Source organism: Mycteria americana, chromosome 2, assembly GCF_035582795.1.
Source record: "Mycteria americana isolate JAX WOST 10 ecotype Jacksonville Zoo and Gardens chromosome 2, USCA_MyAme_1.0, whole genome shotgun sequence".
Classification (NCBI taxonomy): Eukaryota; Metazoa; Chordata; class Aves; order Ciconiiformes; family Ciconiidae; genus Mycteria; species Mycteria americana.
Window position 1 is genome coordinate 150,924,527 of NC_134366.1, and position 12,587 is coordinate 150,937,113.

Genomic DNA, 12,587 nt, shown 5'->3' on the forward strand with positions numbered 1-12,587 from the left:
TTGATAGACTTAACACTAACATCAATATTTGCTCTTCCTTTTAGTTGTTATTAAATATGCATTTCTCCAGGTTTGAGTCTGCCTTTGCACTTCTATGGTGAGGACTTCACAGCAGTATCATTGGGAAAAATCCACTTCTGAGGTACTATTTTCCAAAATTTATGTGCTAGGTGGCTATTACTTTCCAACTGAACGGTGGCTCCAATACCATATACAATCTGAAAACATTTATAGATATTGAAATATGAAGAAATACACACGACTTACTGTCACTACTACTACACGACATAGGGGGACTGTCATTATCTCCTTCTAGAACTGCTGCCACCATTGCATGTTGGCTTATCAAAACCTGTATTATCATTTGAACTGTATGTTTGTGTAGTCACACAAACTACACACAAGCAGCCCTGTATTTCTTCAGGGTTCTGTGGAAACTGGTACATAAGAAGGAGGAATGTGCAATGGTAATTTATCTTTATACTTGAATGCTGGACTGCTGACTTCATCCACACAGTATACCCAATTGGCACTCATATTACCTGTTTTCCCTTTCCAGAAGGGAAAGAATAAACACTCAGTTAGAAGTGTAAGAAAAGAATTGGTTTAGTGTTTTTCTGGCTGTTCCACAAACAAGTTCCAAACTAAATGAAAGACATAATCTTTGAGCTTATTTAGAAATTAAGCATTATTTCAAATTGAAGTGGGGACTTTTGGGGGGTTTGTTCTTTGTTTGGGATTTTCTTAAATGACAAACACAAATGTTCCAATGCTACATTTTATTCTTCTGGGTTTTATCCTGGTTCCCTTTAATAACTTGTGGGTCCATTAATCAATCTCTGCCTAGTATGCTTTAAAAAACTAAAATCTGTGCTGTACAGAATTTCACTTAGTTCAGGCCTCAATCACACCTACACGTTGCTCAGGAGTCTTCTAGCATGCAGTACATGAATAGCAGAAATTTAGGAAACACGGTACAGAAAATTTCTCTAATGTTTGGCTGGTTTTGTGCTTTTAACTAATCAAAAATCTTGCAACTGGACAAGACGCTGGTGTCATCTCTCAAATGAAACTGGAATTTCTTACAATGATGTACTGCATTGAAATTCAGTTGCAGGACACAGGAAGCCTGTATTACAACCAAACAACTATGAAAAACAGTTTGGAACAAGATTAGGTCTGCATTCTGACAACACAAAAGCTATTCATAGGTCACTACCAAACATGGAGTTTTGACAAACTGCATTTGTCAACAAGGAAATCCCTCCTCCTCACCTCACCATCAGTATTCTTAATTTCACTCACTTGTACCCTCACTTTTTCTATTAAAGCTAAGTATTTCCAAACTTTTTTCACTCAAGGCTTACCAATCAATACAAAATTATTAAAGGCATATATTTACTGATAGCAAAAGTTATACTTACTACCAAGTATCACAGTAACAGTTTTTAAAAAGTAAAGATTTCATTCTAATTACAAACCTTATCAGAGATTATTTTTTAGAATCATAAAACTGTATGAAAACTCAGGGCATTAAAACATCTCAACAGCATAAAAGAACATAAAAATCTTTTTAAAAATAGGAACAAAAATCCCTTTTTACTTAATCTTTTTATAACGGCAAGCTTTTTCAGAAGTTTAACTATTCAATATAAACCTTACAGCAAAAATACCTGCACATTCTCTTGTCCATCACAAGATATTTTTGCAGTAGTAAATACATGGTGGCTTATAGTCTTCCTTTGATAAAGCTGATGGAGCTAAAGGGAAAAAAGGCACAAAATCTCTCCAGAACAATCTCCAGGAGTAATGAAATTTATCTATCCATGATCAGGATAAAAAATATGAAATTATCACACTGTGACAAGCACCACTTCCCACTTTGCCAGCAGCACTAGCTGGCCCTTCCCTTTTGTTTGCTCTGCTTACAAGTGGCATATCTTCTTATCTTTGCACATGGTCTTTCCCTACATTTGGAACTTCCGCCAAGCTCAAAGAGATCTATTCCTTCCCCCTACTGAAGTTTACAAGAATGACAAACTATTTTTTAAAAATATCCGTTTTCTCTGCTATGAGCAAAGCTGGCTTTTGCTGGAGAACTACAGTTAAACTCTCAATCACCTTACCATGGTATTACAAACACATCCTCTGAACTACTGTCGCTTCAAATGCACGCATAGGTCTGTAGCAAGTATAAGACAGCCTGACTTAGCCCACAATGAATTTGACTACAGACTATTTGTGTAGCCTAGTCTACTACTGGACCTCTCTCACAGCAAACAAAACAGACATAAGATTGTAAGGAATAACCTTTCTGTGTTTTTCCCAAAGAAAAACAGTTACAATAATCTGTTAAGCAGAGTTAGAATGTGTAGTTCAAGCAGCTACCTTCACTAAATAACCACCCACTTGAATTCTTAAACTTGTCTTCTTATGCTCTAAAATATTAAGGGATAGTTTGCATTAATCTCTTTTGTGCTTTGTATTCAGCCTACCTTCAGTGTCACTTTAAGTCCACCCTTCACGAAGTTTACTTTGCGTTAAAATAGACCCATAGAGGCAGTCAGCTTATCTTGCTGAGGAAGCAAACTACTTAGCTCAAAAATGCAACTGCAAGGGCTTATGTAATTATGTCCAAATGCAATATATTATGCACTCAATATTCAGGATCCATCTCAACATCTCCTGAAAACATCATTCAGTATTATCTATTAATTTTAGTTAATCAATTATAGCCTGTAAGTGAGCATCACCATAGAAGACTAAAAGGAGTACAAGACACCAAATTACTAAGGATGACAAAGCTATTTCTAAAAGAACTTCAGTGATCAACTCCAAGGATACTATACAGCATAACATGTATGTTCAATGTATTTTATTATTTTTTTGAAATAATTCTGAAGTCTTTTACAAGTACAGCAGTACAAACGGCTTGCCCTAACATACCCTTCTTTTCAAAATGTCCATATTGCTAAAGTTTTCATCCAGACTCTCATCCTTCTTGCCTATTTGTAATCTTAAAGTCTCATCTAGTGATCCTTCCACTCTAGGTAATACAACTACAAAGGTTCATTTTCCACCTTCTCCCCTTCTGTCTTTCATTATGCTGAAGTCATACTCTACATTTAATTTTTCTACTACCTTTGTTTTCTGAGCTGACTAGTCTCATTCACAAGCCCCCTTTTCTATCTATCCTTTCATTCTGTACTGAGAAGTCAGCTCTGCCTCAAATTAGCCTCTTCTACTACTCACCTGTTAAGTTTTCAAACCCCTTTATTCTTTTCTCAGGTCCCCTGTTACTACTGGCAGGGCTGCAAGACTGTCATTATTGTCCTTTAAAACTCCTCTACATCATGATCCTGAAAAAAAAAAAAAACTGAGCAAGGTATGCTAACACCAGAGCTTCCCATGCTGACTAATCTTATATCTCCTCTGCCTGTGCCCCTCTGTCACCCACTCTGACCATCTGCCTTATATTTAACAGCAATTTATTTCAAGTGGAGACTGACTTCTGGTTCTGGGTTTGTTGATGCTCATGCACTGGTATATGATTACAGCCCCTAAAATTCTGTTAGTATAAGTAAAAAATGACAGACTTAAAATTTCCATAGACTACAACTGCACTTATTTTTAAGAGTAATGCAACCTTGCAGCAAAGGTTGCTAATGGTATCCCAGGCTGCATTAGGAGGACTATTGCCAGCAGGTGGAGGGAGGTGATCCTTCCCCTCTACTCAGCACTGGTGAGGCCACACCTGGAGCGCTGGGTCCACTTCTGGACTCACCAGTACAAGGGAGACATGGGCATATTAGAGAGAGTCCAACAATGGGCTATAAAGATGATTAAGGGACTGGAGCATCTCTCCTATGAGGAAAGGCTGAGAGCTGGAACTGTTCAGCCTGGAGAAAAGCAAGCTCAAGGGGGATCTTCTCAATGCATACAAATATCTGAAGGGAAGGTGCAAAGAAGACAGAGCCAGGCCCTTTTCAGTGGTGCCCAGGGACAGGACCAGAGGCAATGGGCACACACTGAAACACAGGAGGTTCCCTCTGAACATCAGGAAAACACTTTTTTTTTTTTTACTGTGAGGGCAACCAAGCACTGGAATAGGTTGCCAAGGAAGGTTGTAGAGTCTCCCTCCTTTGAGATATTCAAAAGCCATGTGGACATGGTCCTCGCCAACCCACCCTAGGTGGCCCTGCTTGAGTAGGGGGGTTGGACCAGATGACCTCCAGGGGTCCCTTCCAACTTCAACCATTCTGTGATTCTGCTCTCTCAGCCCTGCTAACCAAAAGATACTTGTTTCCTGATTGCACCACAAAAGTACATGGCAAAATTCCCATCTACTACAATGGTAACACAAATAACACATTCCTGCCCCAGTCTGAGGTTCCCTTATACTAAACACTGAATAATCTGGGGGGAGTGGGGGTGGTGGAGCAGGGAAAGAAAAAAAGAAGTGTAGTGTTACATTCTGACTTTTGTACCCATGCAAGAAGCATGAGGAGTTGCTAAACGTCTCTTCAGTTGAGGTGGACCAAACTTGGGTTGTACCCTTCCACCCAGTAGTGGGAGAGGGAAGGTGTACACCACATACTGAGCTGGCATGGATTGTTTCATCCCTGCCTGGCAATCTGATTCCCCAACTGATCCTCAGACTAAGTAATTAGATGTCATACCTAATTTTGGGTTAATGCAAAAGACATCAACAGTGCCCAAGTGTTTGAGGTCTACAGTTCAGAAGGCAACAGCAGGGAGGAAAGCATGCTAGTAAAGACATTAGGTTTTTATGTCGGTAATAAATCAGTCTCTTCAGAGATCAACTATTCAATATATCAAGTCACAAACATCAACTCTGCATGATAAGTCACACATCTCCAAATAGGCAACATTTCCTAATGTAAAAAAAATAATCCCAACCTTCCCTGCCTGTTTCATTACTGACTAAGCAAATACAATGCAGAGTAAACCATCTTTATAAACACAAGCTGTCAATACTCTTAGAACATACTCTTAGCACAGAAAAACATCCAGCAAACAAAAGACCATACTGTCTGTTGGGATACAAAACACTCCACAGAATCTGCTTGAAAAGTATTCCTATATATAGATCATCACCTAACACTCCGTAACACATAACAAGGATTCTACAGTTTGGGATAGGACAGACTGCATTACTGCACTGCTCTTCTCCGTTTGCTCAAAGCTTTAAGATTTCTGCTAACATTCCAGTCTCCATCTTCTCTGTGTGTTATTCCTGAACGACCTTGGCTCTCATTGTATGTGTGGCAATACACTTCTTTGAAGCACATACTGCTGCATTGCACAAGACTGCCCTAAAATAAATCATGTAGGGAGAGTAATAATGCCAGGAACACTGACTTATTCCTAACGTTGCCAAACAATTCTAAATGCAACCTATTTATCACAGGACCTGCTTCTCTCCTCAAACATGCTGACGTCATCTGAAGAATTAAATGCTGCACCATTTTCACGTTAGAGGCACAAGTTGAGTCAAACCATACTGTAATCGCTACTTACTGTGCTTCTTAACTAACTATTCTGTGTATTAGACAAAAAAAAAAAAAAAAAGTGCTAAGTGGCCTGAACTGAAAATTAAACCACTTGTCTAGAAGCCCATATGTGAAAGTGGAACCTTAACAGTTTTGGGGTTTTGCGGTTTTTTACGTTAGTCTGAACAGCTGAAGTTGACATGGTTTCTTTTCCCACCTCCTAGAAAAACTTTTTACTAGGACATCTCATGGAATAGTGCTGAAAGCTGGCTCACACAGTATTACTCACAGCAGCATTACTCATCATAAATAAGTGGAATACTCAGCCCTCATAGGCTAAAACACAGGTAGAAACCTGGTAAAGAAAAGTATTTGAACACAAGTACAGGAAGTAAGGGAAAAACAGCAACTTATCTATAAAGCACAGATAGTTATAGGAAAAAAGGTACACACCGAATTTTCTTCTTCCTCTTCTAGTTCTCTCTGCTGTTCCTCATGTCGCTTTGCCTTTATCTCCATAGCTTCAGTGATCAGGTCCCTTAAAATTGAAACTGGCTTGGCATTCTTAATAAAAGTATGCTAGAAAAAAAAAATCATTACATTATAAAACATCATTACAATAGTTACGCTTCAGATGTAATTAAAAGTATTATTCAACACCACAGATTTCAGTGATAAATAGTATTTTACATTACACAATAATTAAAATCTACACTAACACAACATACAATATCTTTTAGCTGCTTCATAACTAAGATTTTACTTTATTTTTAATAACAGCAAGCCTTCGGAAATGTAATCATATAACAACTGTTTTATAGTTAAGGATATAATTGTCCAAAGGAAACATGCAGTAAGTAGTAAATAAATAGAACGGTGATTGTCTGACATAGAAAAACAAACTTTTTCAGATATTCAGTTACAGAATTTAATTAATCTTAACAAACTGACAGCATAAATTAGTGGCTGTAAGCAGAGCAAGTATGGCTGCCTACTTCAACAAACCTGTACTTCATATGTCATAAAACATTCCTTGATCTATGATGCTGAAATGTGGAACAAGCAAAAAAATGTTACTTTTAGCAGGTAGATTAATTTTTAATTCAAGGCCATTTAAAACATCACTTCTTCCTTTAAGACAACATGTGCACGATACCATTTACATTAATTTTGCTGTCTAGTAAACACCTGCTGCTAGAAAAATTCTGATTTTTGCATCATTACATGCAAACACAATTCAGGCAAAATATAACTCTGAGCACCTCAGAAATGTATTATTAAATATTAAAAAATTGTTCCACAAAGAACAGAATTGATGAAGCCTAGTGTGCTACACCTATTATCTATCTTCTCCCTTGACATATTAATTCAATTAATCTCCTTTTTCCTCCATGATCTTTCCCTACAAGCAGTACTTTCATTCCCACTCATCCACCCCCACAGCACCTCCAGCTCCATCACACATGCTCCAAATTCCAGCTGGGGGAAAAGGCAACATGTACTCTTGCCGGACACAGTATTTAGTTTTCTGGCCAGTAAGCATGTGGAAAGAGGAACACTGAAGCTTCCCTCTCCCCTTCTTTTCTTTCTTACTTGCTCACATTAATGCAAGTGTCTTCTATCCAGCTGCCGGTATTCAGCTAACCATATGAACTTCAAATCTTTAAGGTCTCAAGTACAGATTAATACATCATATGAAAAACTGTAACTTTCAATTTTTACTCTCCTTGCAGTCTACATTTGGGTGTTCTCACAGTGTGGAAAAGAAAATATTCATAACATGACTTATGAATTTGATGATCTATTACTGGAAACTACTTAGCAAAATTTTTATGTTCTACTTGTAGTGGAGTTCACTGGAATTTAAATTTTAAAAGAGGCTATTGCTAGCTAGAGACAGAATAAATCTAGCATGAGTGTCTTAGATGAAATTTCAGAAGATCAGATTCTTATGTAGACTGATGAACAAAGAAAATTAAGAATAATATTTACCAATAGCAGTGAAAAGCATAAAAGAACACTAAATTATCCAAAATTTTAATGAATTAGGAATCAGAAAAGTAACAGGAGCAAAGGACGTAGCAAAATTTTTCACTTCTGTCTTATTATCAAAGCAAGCTTATTTACAGGAAACTCTAGATTCCATTTCAACCATCATGGAACCTATTATAGTTTTTCTAGAAATCTTCCCCCCACTCTTTCACTACCTTTGTTCTTTGTTTTTCCTTAGTTACTTGTAGGCTTATTATGACAGCCCTGAAAGGCAGCGGATAACACAAATACAACGCCAAAGGAGAAAACTTTCTTCATGTTTTCCCTCTCCCCCATGCACTAAAATGTGTGGCCCCTGTAAAATTATGTCCATTTCACAAAGACTAAGTCTTTCTTGACAGATCAGTCCCTCCTGTTTCATTTTTGTAGTTCTTTGAAATTTCTCTGCTTTATTTCTATCTCAGTACCAAAAAGATGCAACTGTTAAATTTCTGCAGCTACTAGAAGCTCAGGTCAGTGAGCGGGCAAAAAGCCTGGCACACCCTGCCCTGGCTCCATAGGTCCACACTGCTAACTGTGGCTCGAATTTAAAAGTACCCATTTGGTATAACTCAGCCCAAGAACAAACTCATTATACTGTCCATCTGCATCAGACCCTTCTAGGACACAGAGCAACCTGTCTGCTTCATTTGACATGACCAGAAGGAAAGATTGAATATACTCCATGGGTGGTCTGCACTGAGAGGTAACCTAGGCTCAATTCCTTTACTTAACACTTGCCTAAATCTTGAGATGTAGTGAGGGCCTCTAACCACAAAGCAAGGATCTGATTTTAACAGCAAGAACCAGCCCTAAACTATATAAAGAGCAATTAATTTTTAGAAGTGGCAGAGGAGAAATAAAATGGGGGTAGAGATACAGGAGCTGACAGAGGAAAGACCACAAAATGGAAAAGAAATAAGGCATGATAATAGTTAAAATGAGATTTGCCCTTATAAATTTTCACAACAGTTCTGGTTTGAGACTAGAGGAAAAAAGCCATAAAACTTGCATTTCCCCAGTAACTTAAATACTGACCTGTAGCAGCTGTGTTGCTGTAGCTCTTTGTTCAGGATTTTTCACTAAGCATTTCTTCACAAAATCTGTGAATTCATCAGACCAGAGCTCTGGCTTCCGGAAGGTTGGAGGGGGATTTGTAGGAATCATAAAAATAGCCTAGATAAAAATCAAACAACAATAGCAAGTTTAAACAAAACACATCAGCACAGCACTGAAGCCAAGTAAATAAATTGCTTTATCCACCTTTCTTATCAGGCTAAGAATCTGGAAGACAAATTTTAAGTAAGTTAGGATTTCCACTCAGATCGAGATTCAGGAAGTAAATCCATCTGCTACTAATGTAGCTACTTCCATTAGATTTTCCCTATTTAGACTGTACCCCATTAAGCACATCACTTGTTATTTTGTCTATTGCTGTTTATCAATCTCAAGAGATTATTTTGTTCTTTCAGAAATTCTTAGTAGTAGAAATGACAGCACTGCTTGTTTAAAGACATATATATAAAGTTGCTGTGAAAAGCCAAGTTCACCTTCTCCTCTCTTAACTGCATTTAGTTTTATAGGAGAATTGCTTAGGAAATTTGGTAGGACTACGATTTCCTTTTGCATTCATAATTCTTCAGATGAAGTTTTAAAACTTGCTTTTCCTAATAAGATTTAGAAATGTATGCTAAAAGACCTAAGACAACACTAAAAGATTACAAAAATAAAATAATCGAGTAACTTGTCTACTAGCAGTGAGAATTTACTTGAAATCGAAAAGGCAGAGTTTTACTTATATAACAGAAATTTCACTGTCGAGAACCATATGCAGACAGATTTTTTCAACTAGGAAAAAAGATTCATGCTATATAAAAAAATGTTTGTCCTACTTAAGATTATATATATTGTGCCATTTTCTTTATGATTTTTCCAGGTTTTCCTCTGATTATAGATTTACACTGGGGGGGACACGGGGGGGGGGGGGGGGGGGGGGACGGACACAGGGGGACGGGACACGGACACGACACACAACCACAAAACAGTACAACTCAGAGACTTCTGTAAAATAATTGGAAATGTTGAACTTCTGTATGTAACATCTCAAATGCTTTCAGTATCATTGCTTAAGATTTACAACATGACAACAATACACTATTCAGAGCTAGGTCTACTGACAGAAATAATAAGCTATTATTTTCTTCTTCCAGGTTCAATTCAACCACATTTTCCAAAGTGAAGGGGCGTAAAAGTTCTTAATTTGTTTTTCTACAAGCATAGGCAGAAATACGTACTCAGAAAAGGGGAAAAAACTGAAATGGGAGATTATGCACACCATTAACACAGTAGAGGCACCAGAAGCTTCAGCCTGTCCTTGAAACATGGGGAGAAACAAGAGGAAACTTTCCGAGATTTTATCCATAACTTCTTAAGAAGCCTGACTGGCCTTGAAAGTTGGGTTAACTTGTTCAAAGCCTCATTCTAAAATTCTTCTCATACACTGAACAAAAGCAGAACCCATGCAAAATGATGCAAAAACTGTTTAATTTGAATTAAAAATCATTTCAGTACTGAATAGTTTGCTTTAATTCAAATACTTAAACATTTACAAAACACATTTCATTATCTGCCTAACACAAGAATTACAAGAAGACACCTGGGCATTTTGTTTAATAAAGATGTATGCTAGAACAGCTTTGTATTTTCAGCAGGCAGCCGTGCCAAACTAGTATATGAACTCGGACAGGAAACATAGCACTCTATTACCCTGTAATTGGCCTTACCTACTTCACTTGTGATACAAGATTAGTTGTGAAGTGCTTCTGGTATAAAGCAGTGGCTAACAAATTCAGCTGTTTCTGTCCTTGAAGGTAATGATCTCTTCTGAACTTTGAACTGATGACTTTTAATCTTATCTTTAGCTACTCTTCAATAGCTACTGCAGAGCTGGCTGTTAAAACACACAGCTGTAACAGAAGACTAGTAACTTCTGTTTATGTGGTGTCAAAATGTATACCTCCTGTTTGATAATAAACATTGACCTGTCTCTCGGCAGGTAAGCAAAGCTTAGTTTGAGAGTCCTACTCAGCTCCAACGTTCTGGGAATAATATTTGCCTTTGCCAATTATTTTCATCAACTACACAGCAATTAAGAACCACAGCAAAGAAGTGACTTTATAATTCACAAACAACAACGAGAAAAAAGAGGGAATTCATGAATCATTCTTTTATGGCAGGCAATAAAAGTCACAAAAGGAGATATTCAAGAGCTAGAGTTAGGGTCCTAAATCCACGTTTATGCTTTGTATGTTTGTTGAAAATACCTACTTCAGAAACATGTATATTTATTTAATGCTTAAACTGGAGGCCTTTTTAAGTCTTGGTATGTGACATGAGCTGTGTTAGCTGAAAAAAAAATTAGATGTGTTTTTGTAATACAAGAAAACATATTAAAACTACTTATTCCAAGTGTTTAGTCCAACTTTTTGCCATGCACTTGCTAGTGTGTACCTCTCCCCCCCCAGCTCTCAGCACTCCCTTTCGTTAACTAGCCTGAAATGCTGGTTTTCAATTCCATCTTCCCCCTCTACTTCCTCATTTTGGCTTGCATATTTCTCTGCATAAAAGTTAAGCTCCCTCTCTTTCAAAACACTCTATGATTTAGCTTCCAACTACTTCTGTTTCCTTCCAAGAAGCTTGCAAAGCAATCACTGGAGAATTATAAAGCTAGTCCCAAATCACCAGGAATAAAAACAAAATGCTTATCTGACAGGAACTTATTCCTCATTTTTGCTTCCATTTCTTGTCAAATACATCTTTTCTATCCTAAAAGAACTCTGTCCTATTTTAAAACAAAACTAAGCTGTTTCAGTGACTCTGTTCCATGGGTGCCGAGGGAAGCAGAAAACTTAAGAGACTTGGGTTTTTTATGCTTCTTTCATCTTACCCTGTATTTCTCCACTCCCTGTGTTCTCCCAAAGTATTACCTGTAGTGATTTTTTGCTTCCGCTCCACTTACAATTTCCTCTAAAAGTTTCCCACAGCTATTGGTATTAGTTCAGCTCTCACAGTAGGGCTGATGGCAATGCTCATACAGCCAGCATTACACAACTGTTGCTTAAAAGAAAAACCAAACCAAACCAAACCAACAGCACCAGCTTGCACTGAACATAAGCTATCATCCACCCAATTACATGGGCTGAACTGGCAGTAACAACTGCAGGAAATATTAGGAGGAAATTGTCCAGAGGGAGCAGGCTCTGACATACTACGAAAGAGCTGGGGCTAATTCTTCTCTCCCACCTTCAACATCACCTTCCACATTTCCCTACATATCTGAGCCAGACTGGCAAGTCTTACTCAAGTAACACATCAAATATACAGCCAAGGTGTTAGGTTGTATGACTCAGTCTTCAGTTTTAACCATTTAATCAGCCTTTAAAAAAAAAAAAAAAAAAAAAATCTCCAAGCTGTGAGACATCAGAAGTCAGGCCTGAGGGACCATGGCAGCTTAATCAGTGTTTGTGTTCGCCTGTCTGTAACGCAGAGCCCATTCTAAATTTGTCCTGAACTGGCCCTTCCACCTCTGAACCTTAAGCCCAACTCTCTACTTTGAATCATCTTTATACGTTGCTCTGAGGCAAGTTCTACACCCTGCAGTGAAACCAGAATCCAAGGCAAATTACAGTATACATGTGACAAAGGGGGTGGGGGGGGTGGGGGTCCATCGTCTGGGGCAGCTTTCAGTGGCCACTTCTGAATTGGGCACTAGACAATCTAACACAGTTTCTACCATTACTGTTGCCTGGAAGCTCTTACCTGCCCGATAACCAGCAGTTATGGTTAAGCTGAATACTGGACTGAGGACCAGGTCTTAAATGAGAGCAGAACTGCGCAAGTCAGCACATGATTTTCTTTTTATTATTGTTAAAGGGCCTAGCATTTAAAATGAAGTCCAGGCTGAAAACATTTTTTTCGTGAAGGTTCTTTTATGGACAGTTTTATTGGCGTGAAAATGTAATCAGATGAATTAGGAAACGCCAA

At 37.9% G+C, this 12,587-nt stretch overlaps 1 protein-coding gene across 4 annotated transcripts in view; it reads right to left on the minus strand.

The window, feature by feature from the left end:
• STK3 (serine/threonine kinase 3) overlaps window positions 1–12,587 on the minus strand; it is a 144,835-nt gene that overhangs the window by 64,724 nt on the left and 67,524 nt on the right. For all 4 annotated transcript variants that reach the window (XM_075495022.1, XM_075495021.1, XM_075495020.1 and 1 more), the window contains exons 7-8: window positions 8,583–8,720; window positions 5,967–6,092 (exon numbers count right to left, since the gene is read on the minus strand). In XM_075495022.1, the coding sequence (XP_075351137.1) occupies window positions 5,967–6,092; window positions 8,583–8,720 (264 nt within the window). The remainder of the gene's footprint in view (window positions 1–5,966; window positions 6,093–8,582; window positions 8,721–12,587) is intronic.